General features: G+C 37.5%; 1 protein-coding gene across 15 annotated transcripts in view; it reads left to right on the plus strand.

Annotated features, from left to right (window-relative positions):
* Positions 1-25,082, plus strand: part of USP25 (ubiquitin specific peptidase 25) — a 181,817-nt gene that overhangs the window by 80,506 nt on the left and 76,229 nt on the right. For all 15 annotated transcript variants that reach the window (XM_036448664.2, XM_036448666.2, XM_036448668.2 and 12 more), the window contains 4 exons: positions 2,185-2,322; positions 16,553-16,629; positions 18,391-18,464; positions 23,955-24,103. In XM_036448664.2, the coding sequence (XP_036304557.1) occupies positions 2,185-2,322; positions 16,553-16,629; positions 18,391-18,464; positions 23,955-24,103 (438 nt within the window). The remainder of the gene's footprint in view (positions 1-2,184; positions 2,323-16,552; positions 16,630-18,390; positions 18,465-23,954; positions 24,104-25,082) is intronic.

Genomic DNA, 25,082 nt, shown 5'->3' on the forward strand with positions numbered 1-25,082 from the left:
TGTAGAGGAGAGCAGTTGTGGGGGGTTGGGGGGAGGGCGGACAGGGACGGGACGGATGGAGACCAGGCCTGCAGGGGAGAGCAGTTAAGGGCAAACAGTCTGGCAGGGGAGTGGTTAGGAGGTAATCAGGCTGGCAGGCAGAAGCAGTTAGGGGCAATCAGGAAGGCAGGTAAGTGAGCATTTGGGAGCCAGCAGCCCTCGATTATGATAGGGATGTCCAACTACCCACTTAAATTGAACCTAAACGGGCAGTCAGACATCCCTCAAGTGGTCCCAGATTGGAGAGGGTGCAGACTGGGCTGAGGGACACCCCCCCCCACACACACACCTGTGCATGAATTTCATGTACCATGTACCAAGCCTCTTGTTTCATTATATTAAAGTATTTTACTTCTTAAATATGCTTTTTAGAATTACACTTAGTTTTCAAAAGTTGTTTATTTTATCTTTGTGACTTGGCAAGGAGTGTCTCAAAACACTGCACTGACTTTACATATAGTGATAAATAAAGAAATTGATCTCAAGAAATTGAGAATACTTATGAAAATTATTTTGTGGATTAAAATTTGTAGAACTTATATTTTTAAAACTTATTTATATAGGACATTGTAGGGGAATAGGAAGTACCACAGAAAAATCATGGATCAGTTTTCTGATTTAAAACTTTTGCATTTAATGTCTATCATCAATAAGGAATTTCTTATACTTAAATAAAATCCATATTCTCCATAACTTAGCATTTTTGTGTCAGACAATACTCTTTGTGATTATTCTATAGTTTTGGATCAAATGACAAATATTTAGAATCAATTTTATTCCCTTACACCTATTTCTTGGAATTCCTTTTTTAATGGATTCTAGAAAGAGCTATTTCTATATTGTTTATATTAGTGGGAAAGCAGTTACACACACACACACACACACACACACATCCCTACAGTTTTATGATGATGATAATTCTAACTCTGTAAACTTGGAAAACTTTTCTAATATTTAAATAGCATAACAAGTTTTATCTGTTAAAATTGATAAATTAGACTTCATTAAGATTAAAAATTGTAATCTTTGAAAAATATATACAAAAAGAAAAGGCAAGCCACATACTGGAAGAAAGTATTGCCAAACATGTACCACATAAAAGAATTTTATCTAGGATATACATAGAACTTGTACAAGTCAATAATAAGACAAGTAACCTATTACTGTTTTGGGAAAATATGTAAACATATACTTCACCAAATAAGATATGCATATATGCACATGAATATATGCTCAACATTATACTAAGTCATTTAGAAAATTATTACTTCAAGAACTAACTGTATAAGAACTAATTTTGTTGCCATAAATTATTTCACTAACTTATGTGAATTACATTATTTTTAAAAGTTTCCTTATTTTAAAGTAAATTGCTCATTATTGATAATATTGGGTTTTTATTCTTTGGTTTAATCAATCAGTAAGAATTGAATGTGTGCTTTGTGTATCAAAAATTGTGGAAGAGATATAGAGGTTTTTACCTTTGAGAAGTTTACAGTCTTATTGTGAAAAGTTAAGTAAGATTTCAGAAGAGCACTAGGTGGAAGGTACATTAGGATCTAGATGAATTATTAGAATAATATTAGTCAGGATCATCACATGACAGTGGTAATTAGTAATTTATTGTTGAATGAAAGACATTCATTTTAGTAGGTATACAGTTTGAAGGGGCGACTTAGAGAGGTCTGGGAAGGCTTTATGGAGGAAGAGGGATTTTTGCTTAAATGGGTTCATTTAGGTAAAATTCTTAAATAATGCCTGGTATGTAGTTAACACCCATTGAATGGTAATGATGGTTATTGCTGTCCTCAGCAGCATCTGTCCTTGCTGAATGGAAAAGGATTATAATAAACAGACTTTAATGAGAAGGATATTCTTGCTGGGTAATGACATGATTTGCTATGAATATGTGGTATTTATGCTGAAATTGAGAGCTTTAGCCTAGATACTTTGCTGTTTTTGTGCTTGATTCCTCCTTTGAGTGTTCTACATGACACTTTTTTAATTATGATATATGAGTGCTGGACTCCTTTCTATTCTATATTACTTAAATTTTGGTTTAATTTTTAATGATTATCTGTATACCAATAAAGATTTTGTTAATCTTCATTTAAAAGTGTTTTGTTTTTTTTCTTTTTCTGTTAGGAGCATCGGAATTTGCCTTTTATGTGTGAACTGAGATATCTATTTGCACTTCTTGTTGGAACTAAAAGGAAATATGTTGATCCCTCAAGAGCAGTTGAAATTCTTAAGGATGCTTTCAAATCAAGTGACTCCCAGCAGGTAGTTTTATTGTGCTTACTTGTTTATTAACAATTTGTGTTTCACTTAATCTAATTGTTCAGTCAGCAGTTTTTTCAAAGATTCATATAATTAAAGATGTTGGTAATGTTAACATAAAAAACCATTGAAACCTGTAAAGAATTTTTGTGAGTTTATTTGAACATATTGAGATAATGCTCCAGAGAATGGCGGGTAACATTGTATTTATACATTGCAATCAAAGGAGGGACATAGGTGTGTTCCATGAAATTCATTAGTGGTTGATTAAGGAGGTGGGATAAAGCAAAGCGGTGGGAAACCCCTGGGATTGGATAAAAAGTAAAATGATGGACACATAATTAGGTGGGTGCAGGAACAATTAACATGATAATGAAGGAATTTATGGTATCTGTCCTGGCACTCACCACATTTGGTTGTGCCCCAGGGGCTCCAGAAAAAGGGAAGTTACAAGTTACCCAGATATTTCAAGGGTATGTTATCATAGATGCAAAAAGACAGATAGGCTCAGTTAAGGTAAAGGTTGACCTATCAGTGAAGATACCAGCCTAGGATGTAACTTCCCACCATAACTGCGTTTAGTTAAAGTTTAATTTCAGACCATCCTTTGTGGTTACTTTAGGTCTCAAGACTGCAATACCGGGCTCCCCTGAGCTTGTCAGGTCAGCATGTGGCCCCTTTTATCCACCTTATTAATCTTTATTAAAAATATGCTGGAGTCATTTAGTAAAACATTTATTTGGAGGAATTATTTTAAATTAAAAAAAGTAATAATGATCTTAAAAGTGTTAAGATAAATCAAAGTATCATTTATATTATCATGGAAATTGGTAAGTAATAACAATGGGTAAAAGTATAAATTCTCTAAAACATGTAATTGAAAATATTTAAAAATGTATCATAACCCAATACCAGTACAGTGTGCCTGCTTTTGAGTTGCAGCTTTTTGCTGGCAGGTAATAGTTTTCCTTAATTACTCAGAAAGGTTTCTGATCTACATTAACTTAGTTATGTTGTTTTTTTCCCCTTCTAATCTTTATGTAGTGCTATTTGAAAGTTTAAAGTGGGTGGTGCAAGGGCTGACTAAATAGCCATCTCAGATGGTGATGAAAGAAAATTGAATTTATTTAAGGAAAAGGGAATGGGAGATAGGGATATCCAAAGGAAAGGACTACACAGAGAAAAGGGGGCCTTGGAGATCGGTTGGTTCAGTGGGTTAGCCACTGCCCATTGCTCCCCTGGTTGTAAGATTCTTGGGGTCCCTTTAATGCCTATGGGAGAATGGTCTTTTTTCCAGGTTAGATTCCTCCCCCTAATCATCACCATTTTAGCTCCTACTGCTCATGCCTCATAGTAGAAGGACCTCCCCCTGGGCCATCTTAGCTTCCCCCAGAGGAGTCCTGGTACTCTGGCTGGTTGTATCCTGGGGAGATTGGAAAGCCAGTTTTTCTTCCCTAAACAGGATGGAGAGATGTTAATGTTAATCCCCTTGGCAGGGCAATGCCTCTGTCGCCTAGTGTGCATGAAGCTGTGGCTTCTGACCTAATTAAACTTAGCCAGTTTTCCTCCTTTCTTTTATTAATATTTAGCTAGTCTAAGCTAACCATACCAGTATTTGTTTTCATTTATTATGTTATTAAATTTCTGAGTGTCCCAATGCCTGTTAGGGTAGTGTTTTATCTGTTACAACAGTTTTTAAATACATCACAAGAAATAATATTCCTAAAAGTGATCCCAAACCGCTATTTTAGGGCACTCTTTCTGGTTATAAGTGTTATCAGAGAAATTATTGGGCCAGATTTCCCAAATAAGGAGTGTGAGTTGGGTTCTTGGGGTACCATTGAAATAAGAATTTTCAGAAACTCCCACAGAATAATGAGATATAGTGTGTATTTTGAGTGTATTTTTGTGTATGGTGTAAAATGATGGTCTATTATTTATTTATTTATTTATTTATTTATTTATTTATTTATTTATTGCACATATCTGTCCAATTTTCCCAACACCATTTGTTGAAGAGACTGTCTCTGCTCCAATGAATGCTCTTGCCTCCTTTATCAAATATTAATTGAACATAGTGGTTTGGGTCGATTTCTGGGTTCTCTGTTTTGTTCCATTGGTTTATATGTCTGTTCTTGTGCCAGTAGCAGGCAGTTTTGAGAACAGTGGCATTGTAATATAGCTTGATATCTGGTATTGTGTTCCGTCTAACTTCGTTCTTCTTTCTCAAGATTGCTGCAGCTATTTGAGCTCTTTTTTTTATTTCATATAAATTTTTGGAGTATTTGTACTAGATATGTGAAATATGCTGTTGGTATTTTATTAGTGATTGCATTGAATCTGTAAATTGTGTTGGGTAGTATGGACATTTTTATGATGTTGATTCTATCAATCATGAACATGGTATATTCTTCCACTTGTTTATATCTTCTTCTATTTCTTTTTCAACATCCTGTAGTTTTCCAAGTACAGGTCTTTTGCATCTTTGGTTAAGTTTATTCCTAAGTATCTTATTTTTTTGTTGCAATTATAATGGGATTATTTGTTTAGTTTCTCTTTCTCAGAATTTATTATTGGTATACTAAGAAAGCATATATTTTTAGGTATTGATTTTGTGTCCTGCTACGTTGCCAAATTCATTTATTAAATCTAGTAGTTTATTTTTTTATTTTTTAAAATATATTTTAATGATATTTTACAGAGAGGAAGAGAGAAAGAGAGTTAGAAACACCAATGAGAGAGAATCATTGATCAGCTACCTCTTGCACACCCCCTACTGGGTATGTGCCTGCAACCAAGGTACATGCCCTTGACTGGAATATAACCCGGGACCTTTCAGTCTTCAGGCCGACAATTTATCCACTGAGCCAAACTGGTTTCGGCAAAATCTAGTAGTTTATTGATGGACATTTTAGAGTAGGGGTATCGAACTCAATCAGAGAAGGGGCCAAAATCTAAAATCCAGCCTAAATCGCGGGCCGAATGGTTTACTGAACAGTCATAAACTGTCATTGTGATGGAAACGCAGCGGAGTGCGGTGATGACAGCGCGGTGCGGGCCACATTGCAAGGCCTGGCGGGACGGATTTGGCCCGCGGGCCTTGTGTTTGACACATGTGTTTTAGAGTTTTCTGTTTACAGTATCATGTTATCTCCAAATAATGAGAGTTTTACTTTCTCCTTTCCAATTTTGATACCTTTTATGTTTTGTTTTATTTTTCTTGTCTTATCACTATGGTTATGGCTATGTCTTCCAGTAATATATTGAATAAGAGTGGTGAAAGAGAGCCTCCATGTCTTGTTCATGTTCATCTGGGAAATGGTATTAGTTTTTTTTCCATAGAGTATGATGATGGCTGTCAGTTTATCATGTATATTTTTTTATTATGTTACGGTATGCTTTCTCTCTTCCCACTTTCTGTGGGTTTTTATTAAAAGAAAAGGGTGTTAGATTTTTGGCTAATGCATTTTATGCATCAGTTGAAATGATGCATTTGATTTTTGTCTTGCAGTCTGTTTATATGCTGAGTCACATTTATTGATTTGTGAATATTGTACCCTTGCGTCCCCAGAATAAATCCCAATTGATCATTTATGATAATTTTACTGTATTGCTGGCTCCAGTTTGCTAAATTTGAGGATTTTAGGATCTATGTTCATCAGGGATATTGGCCTATAGTTCTCTTTCTTTGTGGTATCTTTATCTGTTTTGGAATTAGGGTAATTCTAGCCTCATAGAAAGAACTTGGAAGTATTCCCTCCTCTTGGATTTTTTTTTGAATATTTTAAGGAGAATAGTTAGTTCTTCTTTGAAATTTGTAAAACTACCCTGTGAAACCGTCCAAATCAAGGCTTTTGATTGCTTGGAGTTTTTTATTACAGCTTCAATTTCATCAGTAGTTATCGGCCTATTCAAGTTTTCTGATTCTTCCTGATTGAGTTTTTGAAGGTTGTGTTTACTTAGGAATATGTCCATTTGGTCTAGAGTGTCCATTTGTTTGAATAAAGTCATTCATAATATTTTTTTTTATGATCCTTTGTATTTCTGTGGGGTCAGAGAGGAAGGGGAGGAAGAAAGAGATAGAAACATCAATGGAAGAGAACCATTGATGGGTTGCCTCCTGCACGCCCCCAACTGGGGATCAAGCCTGCAACCTGGGCTTGTGCCCTTGACTGGAATTGAACCTGTGACTCTTCAGTCTGCAGGCTGACACTCTATCCACTGAGCCAAACCAGCCAGGGCTCTGACTTTTTTTTTTTGGGGGGGGGGGGGGGGGCGGGGTCTTCTCTCCTTGTTTCTTGATGAGTCTGGCTAGTGGTTCAACAATCTTGTTTATTGTTTTTAAGAACTAGCTCTTTGTTTCATTGATCGTTTATATTGTATTTTTTGGTCTCTATGTCATTTATTTCCACTCTAATCTTTATTATTTCCTTTCTTCTACTTACTCTGGGCTTTTCTTACAGTTCTCTTTATAATTCTTTAGGTTATAGTGTTAGGTAACTTAATACTAGATTTTCTTGTTTTTTTTGAGTTAGACCTATAGTGCTATGAACAGGATTGCTTTCACTGTGTCCCATAGATTTTGGATTGTTGTGTTTTCTTTATCATTTGTTTCCAGGATGTTTTTTTGTTTGTTTGTTTTACATTTTAATTTCTTTATTGATTAAGATATTGCATATTTGTCCTCATCCCCCCCATTACCTTCCCAACTTTCGGGATTTTTTTTTTCTTTCTTCTTTGATCTTTTTATTAATCCACTCATTGTTTAATAGCATGCTATTTAGCCTCCATGTGTTTCATTGTATTTGAGTGTTTTTATTGTAGTTGACTTCTAATTTCATGCCATTGTAGTCTCAGAAGAGGCTTGATATTATTTCAGTCTTCTTGAATTTGTAGAAGCTTAGGCTTGTGTCCTTAACATGTTGTCTATATTTGAAAATGTCGCCGAAACCAGTTTGGCTCAGTGGATAGAGTTTTGGTCTGCTGACTGGAAGGTCTCAGGTTTGATTCCCGTCAAGGGCATATACATTGGTTGCGGGCACATCCCCGGTGGTGGGGGGGGGGTGTGTGTGTGCAGGAGGCAGCTGGTTGATGTTTCTCTCTTATTGATGTTTCTAGCTCTCTATCCCTCGCCCTTCCTCTCTGTAAAAAAAATCAATAAAATATATTTTAAAAAAAGGAAATGTCCCATGTTCACTTATGAAAAATGCATATTTCCTAGCTTTGAGGAGGAATGTTCTGAAGATGTCAATTAGTTCCTATCTCTTGTTATAGCCTTTACTTTGAAGTCTATTTTGTCAGATATAAGTATTGCCACCCAAGCTTTTAAAAAAAATTTTTTTTTAATTTCCATTTGCCTGAAAACTATTTTTTCCCCATACCTTCACTTTCAGTCTATGTGAGTTCTTTGTTCTGAGGTTGATCTCTTATAGACAGCAAATATATGGGTTATGTTTTCTTATCCATTCAGCTACCCTATGTCTTTTGATTGGAACATTTAAGCCATTTATGTTTATTATTATTATTAATAGATGTTTGTTGGTTGCCATAGTGGAACAATTTATGCCTGTGTTCCTGCTTCCCTTTCTATTCTTTTTTTACAACAGTCCCTTTAGCATTTCTTGCATTACTGGTTTGATGGTTGTAAACTCCTTTAGCCTTTTTTTGTCAGTGAAGCTCCTGAGTTCACCTTCAATTTTGAATAGCCTTGCTGGATAAAGTATTCTTGGATTTAGTCCCTTGATTTTCATCACTTTTTATACTTTATGCCACTTCCTTCTGTCCTGATGTGTTTCTGTTCAGAAGTCTGTGGATAGTCTAATGGGAAATCCTTTGTAGGTAACTTTCTGTCTCTCTCTGGTAGCCTTTCTTTGTATTTTACATTTGGCAATTTAATTATGATGTGTCTCTGTGTAGGTTTTTTTAGTTCATCTCGATTGGGATCCTCTGTGCTTCCTGGACTTGTGTGTTTTTTTTCTTCTCAAAGGCAGAGAAGTGTTCTGTCATAATTTCTTCAAACAGGTTTTCTGTTCCTTGTTCAGGTTCCTTTACTTCTGGCACCCCTGTTATGTGATTGTTTTTTCATTTCTTGTTGTCCAAAAGCTCCCTTAAACTCTTCTCCTGTTTTGTTATAATACTCCCCCCTCTAGCCCCCCCCCCCCCCAATTCTCCCCAATTGCTACTCTGCTTGGGTATTTTCTGCCTTGTCTTTTAACTCGCTGATTTGGTCTTCAGCTTCCTCTTAGTCTACTGTTGAAACCTTTCCTGATGTTTTTTATTGCAGCTATGTCATTCTTCATTTTCTCTGGATTTTTATTTATGGTGTATTTCTCATTCGGATCCTTATAATTCTCATTGAGTTGCTTGTAATTCTTATTCACATGTTTGAGCTTCCTTATAGCCATTACTCTGAATTCTTTTTAAAAAAATATATATTTTATTGATTTTTTTTACAGAGGAAGGGAGAGAGCTAGAGAGCTAGAAACATTGATGAGAGAGTCATCGATCAGCTGCCTCTTGCAACCAAGGTACATGGTTTTTAAACTGGAATCGAACCCAAGACCCTTCAGTCCGCAGGCTTACGCTCTATCTACTGAGCCAAACCGGTTTTGGCTACTCTGAATTCTTTATATGACAAATTTCTTGCCTCCGTTTCATTTAGTTCCTTTTCTGGTGATTTCTCCTTTTCTTTCATTTGGGGATTATTTTTTTGTCTCCCCATTTTTGCTGTTCCTATGTATTTGTTTTTATATATAGATCAAACTGCTGGGCCACCCAGATTTTTTGTGTTGGTCTTATGTAGTAGATGTTTTGTGGGACTGAGTGGTACAGTCTCTCAGGTCTCCTGAGTTGGGTGTTCTAGAAACCCCCCTACTTGAAATCTTTGGGTCTTGAATGTTATTGTCCCATTCCTAGATGGAGTGTCATTTTAGAGTGTCTGATTATGTGGCTTACTCCCAACCATATCATGCCAACAAATATGGAGGTGTTGCCTGAACAGCACAAAATACTACAGGACAAGACATGACACAAAAGGAACAGAAAAAGAATGTATACAAGACCCCTATCACCCCAACAGTGACCACCAGAGAAAAGAGAATTAGAAAAGAGGATGGAAAGGAAGGAAGGAAGAAAGGAAGGGAGGGGAGGAAGGAAGGAAGGAATTTGTGGAGAAAGCATAATAAACAAACAAGTCAAAAAGCACCCAGAAATGTGGGTGGGGGAAGAGAATCTATAGATTAAATAAAGAAAATAAGAATAAAGAATTAGAGGACCATGGTTTAGAAAAAGAAGTAGAGAAAAAATGAGGTATTATAACGTATTTTCCGGCGTATAAGACGACTTTTGAAACGGGAAAAAAAAGCCAACCGAAAATCGAGGGTTGTCTTATATGCCAAATATATCCTGAAAAACGTCTCGATATGCCACTAAACGAATTTTCCAACTCGATCCCGAAAATTGTCTGGATATGCCGCTAAACAAATTTTCCAACTCGATCCCACACCAATCACTGCAAGGCTGCTCGGACTGCCTCTCTAACTCAGCCATTCCAAGCAGGCTTTTTTTTTTTTTTTTTTTTTTTTTACAGAGAGGAAGGGAGAGAGATAGAGAGCTAGAAACATTGATGAGAGAGAAACATTGACCAACTGCCTCTTGCACACACCCCACCCAGGATATGCCCGCAACCAATGTACATGCCTCTGACCGGAATCAAACCTGGAACCTTTCAGTCCGCAGACCGAAGCTCTACCACTGAGCCAAACAGGTTTTGGCCCAAGCAGGCTTTCTATGCATGCAAATTATACATGTTCTGTACCCGAAGCTACACTGTGTTCTAGAAGCCTGCTTAGATTGGCCAGAGTCAGAGAGGTGGTCTATTATAACCTTTTAACCTTTGCTTGTTGTGATTGGCTCACCGTGGTACATACAGCTGTAGCACAGGAACGTTCTGTGTAGCCAAAGCTGCTGTATCAGGACACATACAGTGAGTTAAAAGGTACCGTAATAGAACATTCTGTGTGTAGCTGAAGCTACAGTACTGTATAACCCCGGCCTAAAAGATTAGTGGGGGTACAACAAATGGCTGGTAGAAAAGAACCCATCATGGCTTCAGCAAGAAGAAGGAAATTTGAAGCCAGTTTCAAACTGAAAGTTGTAAACTTTGCCAAGGAACACAATAACTGTGCTGCGGCAAGACAGTATAGAGTAACAGAAAAGATGGTCCGAGACTGGAAAGCAAATGAAGATGCATTAAAGAGTATGCCAAGGAATAAGTGTGCATTAAGAAGAGGCACCTCTTATTGGCCAGAACTCGAAAAGCATGTAGCAGACATGGTTCTTAAGCATCATCAAAATGGTTATGTAGTGACACGAAACAAAATAAGTGTTTGCACTTCAGTGGGCCAAATCTAACCCAGATAACAGCAAAGGATTTAAAGCCACTGTATCCTGGAGTACTAGGTTCTTGGAAAGGCACAATCTGGTACTGAGGCAAAAGACCAAAATTACACAAAAATTACCTGCAGATCTTGATGGCAAAGTAAGTCATTTCCATCAATATGTAATACAACAGCGCAAGAAACATGGCTATGCATTAAGTCAGATCGGAAATATGGATGAAACTCCTATGAATTTCGATATGGTTGGAAATAAAACTGTTAATCCAAAAGGTGCAAAAACAGTGTTAATTAAAACAACAGGACATGGGAAGTCCAGTTTTACAGTGGTACTAGCATGTACAGCTGATGGTGCCAAACTAAGACCAATGATTATTTTTAAAAGAAAAACAGTGCCGAAAATCATGTTCCCTGTTGGAGTTTTTGTACATGTGAATGAAAAAGGATGGATGGATGAAGAAGGGATAAAGCTATGGCTTGATAATGTATGGAGTAGGTGACCAGGTAGACTTCGTCAAGAACGTAGCCTACTGGAGTGGGATATGCTCAGGGCTCATTTAACTACTAGCACAAAGAACAGGCTGGCAAGAATAAACACAGATGCGGCAGTTATTTTTGGAGGATTGACATCATTGGTACAGCCACTGGATGTGTGCCTAAATAAGCCATTTAAAGATCGCATTAGAGAACAGTGGAATGAGTGGATGGTTAGCTGTGAAAAGTTATTCACAAAAGGAGGAAACATGCGTGCGCCACAATTGGATGTTTTGTGTAACTTTGTCATAAAAGCCTGGAATGATATTACTGAAGAAACAGTACTTGGGTCTTTCAAGAAGTGTGGCAAATCAAATTCTTTGGACGGTATGGAGGATGACTTCTTGTGGCAAGATGAAGGGGAAGCCGAAGTTGAAGCCACACCATCTGATTTGGAATTTGATCCATATGATGACTCTTACAAATGTACCACAAGAGGTCATTGATGAACTTATGATGTCAGAAGAAGAACATGATGAGGATTTTGAAGGATTTTAAGCTCACAATGCTCCTCTGCCTAGAAAAACCTCTTATCATCCCAGTCAGTCACAAACAAGCGTTTTCTGCAAGTTCTTCATGTAATTTCCTTTCCAGATGATGCCATCATTGTTAATGTTCTCTTTTGGATTTCTTGTTTCTTGGTCAAGTTCATGGCATTGCCACTTGTGAAGAGACCTTCCATTTATCGTATCAATGTACGGTATATTATGGTATGTTCGAAAAATGTCATTCATTAAAAAAAGAACTGGTGTTGCCTCGGAAGTGGGGGTAGTCTTATACAGCAACTGTAGGCCTAAACCTATGTTTTAACTGTAAAATTAGGGGGTCGACTTATACGCCGGAAAATATGATATTTGCAAAGGAGAATACAGGAGAGTGCAAGTAGGCCTACATTTAGGAAGTGAAACAGTTAAGAAATCAGAAGAAGAAATGAGAAAGAGAAGAGAAAAAAAATTAAAAATTGAGCAGGGGAAGAAAAATGAAAGAGGGAAATTGAGTACTAGGTGTAGGAAAGAGGAAATTTAGATATATGAACAAAACAATAGAGAATAGGATACTAACGCATCAATAAAGCAGATAGATAAAAAAGATCAATTTTAAAAAGTGGGAGAAAGAAAGAAAAAAACCGAAAAGGAGAAAGAAGAAAAATGGGAGGAAAAAAATGAAGAGAGGAAGAAATGTGCAAAAAAGAGAAAGAAAAAGTGAAGTGTTATTCGTTTAAGCCAAATTTTTAACCCTTTGCACTCCGCTGTCGCCTCTCAGGGGACATCGGAATTCTAGCATATCACTCGGATGTCCCCTCTCAGGGGGGACATTGCAGTTTATTAGTGATTACGGGGAATTGAGTTAATTCAACACACGTGTAGTAGCGTCAAGTAGCTGGTAGCCAATGTCCAGAATGGTTCGGAGTGCAAAGGGTTAATATCCTATGGAAGCTGGCTTAGGACCCCCCTCTTCTGTTTGCCAATTCTGGGTTTTATGTTAGATACTTGGGTGCAACCCACTGTCAATCACTGTCCTTTGGCTTTTAGCACCCTGCGTGAAGCTCCAAGCAATCCACCAGTCCACCACTTGTGTCTGTCTCCACAGGCCTTATCTGCTAGCAGAAGGGACCAATCTGTCCTCTAGAGAAGGTTTGTTAGCTACTTGGAGTTCAGGGATGATTCAGCACTCTTCCTCTGAATCCCCATGTTCCACTACTGCCCATCTTTGCCTGTCAGCCAACTGTCAGTCTACTTTCAGGGCATATGATGGGTGTTTTTTTCTGTCCCAGACTTATTCCTCCATGAGTGGCCCAAAATATTACTCTGCTGTTGGCCAGACAGAGACCCTTGTATGGAGACCAGTGAGGTCAGCTAGGACCCTGAAGTTTTTATCACTCTCATTCCTAAATTAGTGGGGCAGATGGCCCCTCCTCCAATACATTTACTAAGGGTCCTTGAGATTGTTCAGACCCTTAAGCTGGCCTCTGCCTTTATTCCCTTGTAAAGCTCAAAATGCAGGGTGTGGTAGGCTGTTTCACCTGGGGCAGTTTTTTTTCCTATACCTGCCTCCTGGGTGTTAGGAGCCCATAGCTCCTTCCTTCCAGGCAGAAAGGTCGTTTTGCTTTTGATTTGGAAGCGTATGAAGGACCCAATGCAGGACTCCCAGCTACTGCTTTCCCAAGTCTCTCTGCCCTGCTTTTCACGCCCACCTGTCCTCAGGCACCTCAATTCTGCACTGGGTGTGCAGTTGCAAATGAAAACTTTTGTGCTCTGAGTTTGTGATTAAAAAAGGAAAAGAAAAGGGAAGTCGAAACTGCAGCTCTCTCCCTCACTGGCTCTGGTCTGCCAGGTCTAGACTGCTGCTGCTGCCAGCAGTCTTGTTACCTTTCACAGCGGCTTGGACGATATGGGTGCTGCGGGTCACACTGCCACAGGTCAGGCCACGATGGGCTGGATAGTGACAGAGGTTGGTTCGCGCCGCTGCCACCACTGGTGTGTGGAACCCTGCCTGTGCTCCCAGATCAGTTCTTCCCATAGCACGGCTCCTTCCTTTCCAGCCTCCCCACCTCTTACTACCTCGCCCTTCCTACCAGTCTGCAGGTGCCTTCTGTTCTTCCTTGTTATAAGTCCTCTCTCAGCTGGACCACAGTTGGACATTCCAGGTGAATGAATGTTTTCCAATTTAGTGGTATTTCCTGGCTGGCCTTGGGACTAAGTGCCCAAGAGGCCTGCCTGTTCTGCCACCATTTTGTCTTCCTGCAGCTAAATTTTACAAGTCACTTCTGTTCCTTGACTTAACTTTTCTTCTGAAATTGTTTTTTTGTTTTGTTTTGTTTTGTTTTGTTTTGTTTTTGGGTTTTTTTTTTTTTTTGCTATTTTCTTTTGTGTTGAAGCTTTCTATGGATGTGTAATAATCTTTAGGTATCTTTTCATATTTAAAAATGAGGTAGCACAGGTTTCATTAGAAGCCTTGTATGTATATGAGTAGACTTCAGTTTTGTTAGAGTGGATGGAAGACATTGAGTTGTTAATACTATGACATGCTTCAGAATGCCACACTGTGAATGCGTTTGCTTTGGGTTCTTTTTCTTCCTCTCTACAAGGGCTTTAAAGTAGTTGCACACCACCCTGGCTTGTGTGGCTCAGTCAGTTGGGCATTGTCCCATGCACAGAAAAGGTACTGGTTCAATTCCAGGTCAGGGCACATGCCAGGTTTCAGGCTCAATCCTCTGTAGTGTTCATGCAGGAGGCAGCTAATTGATGTTTTGCTCTCATATAGATATTTCTCTCCCTTTCTTGCTCCCTAAGCGGGGAGAGGGGGGGAATCTTTAAATTAGTTGCACATTAATTGAGGCAGATATAGGTTTGATTCTCTTCTATTCCTAGATACTCAAATCTAAAGGACACATTATTGGCATAGTGGAGTGGATCTATAAGTAAAGTAAGCATCATGATTTTTAAAAGTGAATTTATATGTACATTTCATATTATTTTTAATTATATCACTTTGAAATATGCAAGAATCTCAGGGGGATACTTTTTGGGATACAGTACTGCCAAATTTAATTATTCTTCTAACTTAATTTAAAACTAAAATATTATCATTTTTTCTCTTGATAAAAGCAGGTAGAATTATTTTATAATTGTAAATTTTAGATTCATTGCTAAAAAATACAGATTATTTTCTTCTGAAGAGTATTATGATAACGAGGAAACTTTTGTTTCTTGTCAGATAACCTTGCAAGATAAGCAGAGTTGTAGAAAAGTGTTGAAGGTCTTAAAGTGTTATAACTTGCTAGGACAACTGTAGCAAATTAGTACAACAAACAGAGTGAACTTCAAAACAGGAAATTATTCTCTCCATAGTTCTAGTGACCCAAATCCTAAGTGTAGGTAGGTGATGGCAGAGCACTACTCCCTCTAGTGGCTCAAAGTGAGAGAAGCCTTTCTTGCTTCCATCATCTTTTTGACTCCTGTATTCTTATCTTTTGGCAACATACCTCCAATCGCTGTCTCCATCTTTTTATGGCCTTTTCCCCTGTGTGTCTATGTGTTTGCTCATTTTCTGTTTCTTAGAAGAATACTCACAATTGGATTTAGGTCTTTCCTAACCCAGGATGATCTTATCTTGAGATCCTTAACCTAAATCACACCTGCAAAAACTCTTATTCCAAATAAGTTTGTATTCTGAAGTTCCAGGTAGACAGTATTTTGGTGGGCTACTATTAATTTACTACAGATAGTATGGATGTTTATAACTGGATTTTTGTGTTGAGTTTGTCTTGAACTATATGATATGGTTGTAATTTACTTATTCTTCCTAGACCTTAGTTTCAACATTTTAAAGATGTGCAAGTTGGCCTAGATGCTCTTTAAACAACTTCTAGATGGAAAAATATGTGATATTAAAGTTTGTTTTATATTTAGAGCTATTTTGATAAAGACAAATTGCTTACCCTGCTTTATCTTTCTTTCATGGATTGATTGAACTCAGTCAGATATCTTAGTTAAGTGGATAGGCCTTTGAAAAGTTGAATGAAGAAAGGCACATCTTCCTTCTAAGAGAGGAGCCAGTATTAATTCTTTATAAAATGAAGAATTTTTTGGTGATATGCATACTTTTATATGCATTTATTCATTAACAAAGCTTTCTTGAGAAAATATTATTTTTTATTTAATTCATATGTGTAATCTAATGAACAAAATAATTTAAACAAAGTAGAGACAGACTCATAGATAGACAATAGGCTGACAGTTGTTGGGAAGAGATGAGGAGTGGGATTGAGGAAAAAAAGGAAAAAAAACAAAAAAAAACTTGGTGATTGCTGGGAGAAAGGGGTTGTAGGGAAATGAAAAAGAGTATGGGGAGATAAATGGTGATGGAAGGAGACTTAACTTGAGTGGTGAACAAACAATAGCATACAGATGATGTGTTATACAATTGTGCAGCTGAAATCTATATAATTTGTTAACCATTGTCTCCCCAATAAATTCAATTAAAGGGAAAAAATAAAAATTAATAAATAGAAATCTGATTTGTAAGTTGGAATTCTGATATTTATTTTCCTGAAGTGAAAGCTAATCACAATAATTATCAATATAATGCTTGTTTTTCTCAAATACTGATTTTGTGCTCTGGTTAAGTTATAAATATTGATTGCATTTGATGTGAAAGATTTCATATAATACCTTTATGATGAGTCAGTAGTTGTATGTTTGAATGGAATGTCTGGGTGCAAGTTTTATGTTGCAATATTTAGTATTTTTATTAATCGGCTTAAAAATTAAATAGTTGTTGTTGTTTTTTTCTTTCTACAGCAAGATGTGAGTGAGTTTACACACAAATTATTAGATTGGTTAGAAGATGCCTTCCAAATGAAAGCTGAAGAGGAGACGTAAGTTACTGTACATAATGATGGTGTTTTAAGAGCTCTATAAGTAGCATTCACTTTTTTCCTTTAATATACTCAGTGTCAACAAATAAATAGGAATCTGAGATAGACATCTGGGAGCCTAAATGTTACCTCTATATTATTGATAAGCTGTTGGAATTTATGGCCACAAATGCTGGTAGCTTTAGATTTTCACTATAAGGTCAGAATCTAACCAGAAAGGTCTAAAAAGTTATCCCAGAAAGGACTAATCCTACATTGCCCAGTTCTTTTCATTAGATTCAATGAGGAGAGGGACATATTTCAAATAAGGCTTAAGATTTCTGAAGATACAGAAAAAATTTAGCCCCTTTAAAACTGTTTTTAAAAAAGGGGGAGATAATTTGTTAGTTACCAGATCATATAAGGTGCTTAGGACCCAAAAGAAGTTAACCAAAAGTAAGTAAATAATAAGCAAGATCTTCAAAATCAGAATGGAATGACTCATTCAGAAGACAAGGTTTCATGAAATAGTCAAGTGGCATTCTTCTAGGTCTGCAGGTGAAAAGCAGTTGGATTCATGTTGAAGGTAGAACACGGAAGGGCTTACAGAAATCCGGATAGCCTGGAGAGGAGGACTGGGGTCCCGGGTAAACCAGTTAACAAATTACTGAGGGAAATTCAAAGACACTCGGGTATCGACTGGGATACAGATATCGTTTACTCAGGAAACTTGCCCAATACATTTTAGTATTAGAACCTTAAAGGTACAAGGAACTTGAACTTTTAAAAACCAGGAACCAGGGTGGACGACCTTAGGTCAAGTTCACACAGAGGCTCCCTATTAGTCTGACAGAACAGTAGAACTTGTAGGTTCCTTCAACTTGAAGGTGGACAAGGCATGGTTTTTTTTGTTTTTGTTTTCCTTTTTTTAAAATATTATATATTTTATTGATTTTTTACAGAGGAAAGGGAGAGTGATAGAGGGTTAGAAACATCGATGAGAGACATCAATCAGCTGTCTCCTGCACACCCCCTATTGGGGATATGCCCGCAACCAAGGTACATGCCCTTTACTGGAATCGAACCTGGGACCTTTCAGTCCACAGGCTGATGCTCTATCCACTGAGACAAACTGGTTAGGGCTGGAAAAGGCATGTTTTTGTTTTGTTTTGTTTTGTTTGATATTTTACAGAGAGGAAGGGAGAGAGATAGAGAGCTAGAAACGTCGATGAGAGAGAAACATCGACCAGCTGCCTCTTGCACACCCCCTACCGGGGATGTGCCCGCAACCAATGTACATGCCCTTGACCGGAATCGAACCCGGGACCTTTCAGTCCGCAGACCGACGCTCTACCACTGAGCCAAACCGGTTTTGGCGAAAAGGCATGTTTGATCAAGGGTGGCTTTCCCCTTTCCCAACAAGTCCAAAAAAGCATATATCATAAGGACTGAAGGTCCGAGACTGAAGTGTGTGGTGATAATAGAAAAGCTAGGCACTTCATGGGCACTGACTATAAGGTCCTCTTGTAAGGACATCCTGCATAACTCATTTTAACCTTTAAAACAGTTTTGTGAGTTTAATTACCATTATTATCTTCAGTTGACAAGTGAAGAAATGGAAAAGTAGATTTAAGTACCTTTCCAAAGGTGACACTAAATAACAGCTGAGTGCATGATAACCTCTTACACATTATCACTTTGGCAGAGGCTATTCTTCTTTTAATGTTTCCTTTATTAGGTCCAAAAATTATAACCATATTTATGTTTTTTAACATGCTTTAGGGATGAAGAGAAACCAAAGAACCCCATGGTAGAATTGTTCTATGGAAGATTCTTAGCTGTGGGAGTCCTTGAAGGTATTACAATGAAGAGATATTATCTGTTAGCTTCTTTGTCTTGATAGCAACTCTTTATTTGTTGAATAACTTTTAATTTTAATTTGGCTTACTCTGTCTAGAATTCCTGTTACATTGCTACCACTAGTCATTTATATACAAAGCATAGAATTGAGCTATGAAAAGGAAAGTACAGAGTGTATTACCTCATGCTAATTGATATTTAGTTAATATTATCCTGTTGTTCTTTCCCTGGGAAGGCTTCTGTGATTCTGTGAATTATTGGGATGCAGGGATTACAGGGGCAGTTGTTGGTGGATCTTTTGAAAATAATATTGGAGTTGAATACTGGGTTTGGTATTATGATCACTATTTTTAAGGGTTTTAAGTCTATGAATATTAAAAGCTGAGTTTAGCAATTTAGCATAATTGGAATATTGGACTTTTTAAGGCATTATAATATTCTTTAGACTCTAGTTTTCAAGAAAGAGTTGCATTCTACCTTTTGAAAATTCAGTTAAGAATGATACTACTCCATCTTCCCTAAAGGCCTATTACTTAAAATCTGAACCAAACCAGTTACACTTTGATTTTCCTAACAAGGGACTGAACTGAGTCAGTAGATATACTTTCCAATAATAATATTTCTAAGCCCCAAAATACAAATTTTTGATAACTTGTTTTTCCTGAATGGCCCAATGCATCAACTTTTGGAAGTGCCAAAGTATAAAATTTGGAAAATTGGCTTTCCTTCAGGGAAAGTAATGGATTCATAAGAAATTTTGTTTGAATATAGTTTTATAACTTAGAATTCATAAAAAGACAGGGGCTAAAAATTTGGTCAGTCATTTAAAAAATTATATTGAGGTGTCAGAACAGTTAGTCCCAATGGGATGATTTCCATTTGTTTGCTAAAGTCCCCCCTTGCAAAAAGAACTTATAGTCCACTGATTCCTCCATTTAGTTCCTCTCAGCCCTTTTCTTTATTTCCATCCTTGTTCGTTATAATTATCTGAATAAATATCTAAAACTCCCTTTCCCAGATTGATTTCTAGCACCGTGTCTGGCTATTTTCTGACATTTATTAAGCTCTTCATCTTCTTTCTGCATGCTCTGAGTTCCTAAAATTGCTGAGGAAAAGTCACTTCAAAAAGTGGGCTAACTGTAGTGGATCAAGAATCTGTAGTAAATCAAGCTTCACTGGTTCCAGTTCTCTAACCCTACCTGGTAGTCATACTTGTTTTATTTAATCAATGTCTTCTATCCCGTTTTCTGCATTAAAAATTTCTATCTTTTCTACTATAATTCTAACGTCATTGTCTGAAAAACACTTTACTTCAACTTTCATGAATTGATTGTGAAGCTAATGAAACCTAACCATGGGTCCTAAGGCCCTAAATCTAATTCTTTGTTTATAATATTGTTTCACAGTTTTTAAAACCCTCATCATCAAATATATGTGCTGCAGACTTTGCAACCTGAATTTATTCCTAATGCCACTAATTGGTTTTATTTGATCCCCCAGATAATAGAGAAATATTTAGTCTTATGCCAACAGAGTATTCTTTATATGTTTTAAGAATCTCATTCCTTCATGCTTTCACCCAGACCTCACTGTCTTATAATCTTATGGGCTGTTTTTTATTGCTGTTGTTTTTTATTTTTAGCTTTTCCCTCTTTAATGTGTCTTCTCATTGGTAATTAGACCTGATCTGGTATCTCATGTCTTAAAAATTGAGACACGCTTTTAAGTTAATCCTATTTAAGTTTAAGACCCTTTGAAAAGGGGTTTGATATTATCTGCTAACTCCCCATCTATTAAAACCATCCTGCTTTTGCTTTTGGCCCAGACTTCTTCCTAAAGGAATATTTTTATTTAAGGTTATTTATTTATTTTTTAAAAATATATTTTATTGAATTTTTACAAAGAGGAAGGGAGAGGGATAAAGTTAGAAACATTGATGAGAAAGAAACATTGATCAACCGCCTCCTGCACACCTCCTTCTGGGGATGTGCCTGCAACCAAGATACATGCCCTTGACCAGAATCGAACCTGGGACCTTTCTGTACACAGGCCGACACTCTATCTATTGAGCCAAACTAGTTAAGGCGATTATTGATTTTTTTTACATGTGTTCAAGTTTGTTGGGTCCCTCTCAGCTTTTGTACTGAACTCCTATCAGCTATTAATTCTATTGACTCCACTCTCTCCTCTTCTTCCATTTTTCCCTTTTCTTAAAAATACTCATCTGGCTTCTATGGCACCATATTTTCTTGGCTTTTTAAATTTCTGAGTGGGTACTTCTTAGTAGTTATTTTTATAGTCTCTTATATTAAAGGTAGGGCATCTTTGGGACTCAGCTTAGGCCCTCTTCCTTATCTGTTTACTGATTCCTTAGACCAGGGGTCCTCAAACTTTTTAAAGTGGGGGCCAGATCACGGTCCCTCAGAGAGCTGGAGGGCCGGACTATATGAACTACTAATTCCTACTGTAACACCTCGGCTGCGTTCACTGCCCAAAAAACCTGGCGGGCCAGATCAGACGGCCCGCGGGCCGTAGTTTGAAGACCCCTGCCTTAGACAGTCTCATTTACTGTCTTGGTTTCCTGCTACCAGTAAGTCAGCAGTTTTTAATTTAGAGCTTCAGACGAGAGGAATAATCTTATAGACTCATATATCCAACTATCTTCTCAACTTGAAGTCTCTTGGAACATTCTAAAACAGTTATGTCCACTACAAACAAGCAAGGCTTAACAACAAGACTGCACACATAACCCACAAAAGGCTGCACCAAGACTGTCCACCTCAGGTAATTGAGAAGGCTGAGCTACTGGGCCCTGCTAGGATACTTAGCACACAAAGCTACTCCATCAACTCAGGGAAGCAGCTAAAATGAAAAGAAGAGGCAGGCCACAAAGAAAGGAAATGAAGGAAAGAAAAAGAATGGACATAGAGTTCAAAACCACAGTTATAAGGTTTTTCAAGAATTTCCTAGAAAAGGCCAATAAAATTAACAAGACATTTGAGGATATGAGAAAGGATCAACTAGAAATAAAGCATACACTGAATGAAATAAAAAATATTATACAGAGTCCTAAAAACAGACTGGAAGATCGCAAGAATCAAGTCAAAGATTTGGAACTCAAAGAACGAGAGGACACTCCTCCCGCAGAAGCAAGAAGAGAAGAGAATCCAGAAAGTTGAAGACAATGTAAGAAGCCTCTGGGACAGCTTCAAGCGAACCAACATCAGAATTATGGGGTCCCAGAAGAAGACAGAGAGCAAGATACTGAAAACCTATTGGAAGAAATAGTGACAGAAAACTCCCCTCACCTGGTGAAAGAAATAGACTTACAAGTCCAGGAAGTGCACTGAACCCCAAACAAAAGGAACCCAAAGAGGACCACATGAAGACACAGCATAATTAAAATTTCAAGATCAAAAGACAAAGAGAGAATATTAAAAGCAGCAAGAGAAAAGCAGGTCGTTACCTATAAAGGAGCACCCATACGATTGTCAGCTGATTTCTCAACAGAAACTATGCAGGCCAGACGGAAATGGCAAGAAATATTCAAAGTGATGAACAGCAAGAACCTACAACCAAGATTACTCTACCCAGCAAAGCTATCACTCACAATTGAAGGGCAGATAAAGAGCTTCATAAATAAAAAAAAAGCTAAAGGAGTTCATCACCACCAAACCAGAATTATATGAAATGCTGAAAAGTATTCTTTAAGAAGAGGAAGAAGATAAAGATAAAAATTATGAACAACAAATATGTAACTATCAACAAGTGAATCTAAAAACCAAGGGAATTAAAAAATCTGATGAACAGTATTAACTGGTGAATATAATAGAATCAGAGGTATAGAAAGGGAGTGGATTGACGATTCTCGGGGGAAAGCAGAGTGGGGGTGCGGGAAGAGACTGAACAAAAATTGTACACCTATGGATGAGGACAGTGGGGTATGGGGAAAGGGCACAAGGTGGGATAGGAATATGGTAGAGGGGAGCAATAGAGGGAAAAAAGAGGAACAATTGTAATCTGAACAATAAAGATTTATTAAAAATAAATAAATCAGTTTTGTCTACTACAACTTTAAAACAAAAACAATTCTCTGTGCTTCCTTTAGTGGGGCCACCGTTAGTACATAAACATCAGCCCAATTGTTGATACTAGAAATGTGAGTCTCATTCCTGATACCCTGCATTGAGCCAATCAATCAAGCCTTACTGGTGTTCCTTCTTGTATACATACATAAGTGTGTGTGTGTGTGTGTGTGTGTGTGTGTGTGTGTAAATTCATGTGTTTTTATACACTTTTACTGGTAACACTCTATTCTATGTTGTATGGATTCCATAATAGTCTCCTAATAATCTATCACCAACTTAATACAGAAGCCAAAATAATGTTTTAAATACATAAATCTGACCGTTTTTGCCTTTTTATTTTACTTATCAGGATGACACTGGTTAACAAAATTACAGATTTCAGGTGCACAGTTCTATGACACAACATCTATACATTGGATTGTGTGTTCAACACCCCAAGTCACGTCTCTATCACCATTTATGCCCTCTATACCCTCCTCTATCTTTTGCCACTCCCCTTCCCTGTACCTGTCATTGAGTTTTTTTCTTTTTGCTCAATACCTCCACTCCCCACTGCACACCTATCAGCTTACTCTCTTATCTATGAAATTTCTCTGTTTTGCTTATTCTTTTGATCCTATTATTCCTAGATTTAATGCCTTCTGAAAACATTCTTAACAAGGGCTGTTAGACTTTGTAGATTTTGACCCACCTAATTAACTCTTGGTTATCATCTCCCCATTGCTTCCCCAAGCTATATTGTCCTCTTCTTTGTTCTTCAAACATGCCAAGTTCTTTGCAGCTTTAAAATCTTTGTGTGTGCTTTCCTTGGCCAAGGATACTCTTCAGTTCCTGGACACTCTGGCCTGGCTAATTCCCACTCACTAAGTCTGAGAATGAAAGTCATTTTTGCTAGGGAAGCCTCTTGTACTCTCAATCCCTAAAGACTAAGGCAGCTTCCCTTTTTCTACCCTCTCACAGCAGTCTGTCTCACCACACTTTTTATTACATTTGCAATACCAAACAGTTGTTTGTTCATAATTATGTGTACAATTAATGTGTATGATGTCTTTTTTCCAAAAGAGGCTGAGTTTCTTCAGCTCAGGGACCATCTCTTGTTTTTCACTGTTATAGGTATTTTTATTGTTTAGCACAGTATCTTGCCTTTAGAAGGATTTTTTTTTGGAAGAATAAGTACGTACATATGTTACATTTGGGTTGAAATGAATATATGGCTGGATGTGAATGTACATTTAGAAACCAACAGGAAAATTGGTTTACATGTTAGCTCACTACCCTCTGGAACATAATCCATCAGAGTTAAGTTTTCAGGTTCAAGGGGTCATTCATAGATACAATTAGTAGCTAAAAGGCCACATTGAGAAATAGTAATTTAATTAACTTTCCCCCCTCCTATAGGTAAAAAATTTGAAAATACTGAACTGTTTGGTCAGTACCCACTTCAGGTCAATGGATTCAAAGATCTACATGAGTGCCTAGAAGCTGCTATGATTGAAGGAGAAATTGAATCTTTACATTCAGAGAATTCAGGAAAATCAGGCCAAGAGGTGAGTTTAACATCTGCATCAACTCTCTCCCCCTAAATCTTTATAACAGTGCTGTAAAGCACAATTTAAGGCTTCATTTCTATAGCTGCCTACTAATTGAGAATTCTCTAAATATGTGTTTGCATTGAATGATGCTAATTTAGACATACTATATTTGGGAAATCTGCATACCCTACCTATCTCTATCTATCTATCTATCTATCTATCTATCTATCTATCTATCTATCAATCAAAGGCTATTATGCAATGTGTACCCTTGGGAGTTTTACCAGGAGTACGATCGCTTGCTATGACATGACATGTGCAGACCACCAGGGGGCATGTGGAACGAAGGAAGGCTGCAGTTGGCAGCTGGAAGGAAGACCCTGATTGGCCCTAATCGGTGGCCAGGCCTAGGGACCCTACCCATGCACAAATTTCATGCACCTGGCCTCTAGTAATCTATGTTAAATTGTCACATAAACACATCATCTCAAAATTTTCTGTTAAAATTATCTCTTAGGACATTATTCAGTTTTAGACTTTTCAGTGAAGGTACTAGTCTTTACAGCATGCTTGTTCTGGAAGTAAAGATGAAAAACCATTGATATTAGGGTGGAATAGAAGTATGTTACTTATATTAAATATTGTTGGAATTTGTCCAGGCCTAAATAGGCAACACCAGACCCCTTTTCTTGTAAAATTTCAGTATAATTATGTGAAGGACAGATGGAAGAACTTTCTTTCTCCAGAAGGAAATAATTTACAAAATCTATAATAATAAAAGCATAATATGCTAATTAGACCAGACAGCTGATGCTCTGCGGGCCAAACCTCTTGCACAAATTTCATACATTAGGCCTCTAGTATATTATAAACTTACTAGAGGCCCATTTCACGAAATCATGTGGCCCACCCACCCGTGTGTGCCTCGTGGCATTTGTCTTAGGGCACCCACCTTGCCACGCCCACCCACCCACCACCCCACCTGCCTGCTGGC

The sequence above is a fragment of the Pipistrellus kuhlii genome, unplaced genomic scaffold (genome assembly GCF_014108245.1).
Source record: "Pipistrellus kuhlii isolate mPipKuh1 unplaced genomic scaffold, mPipKuh1.p scaffold_m20_p_2, whole genome shotgun sequence".
Taxonomy (NCBI): Eukaryota; Metazoa; Chordata; class Mammalia; order Chiroptera; family Vespertilionidae; genus Pipistrellus; species Pipistrellus kuhlii.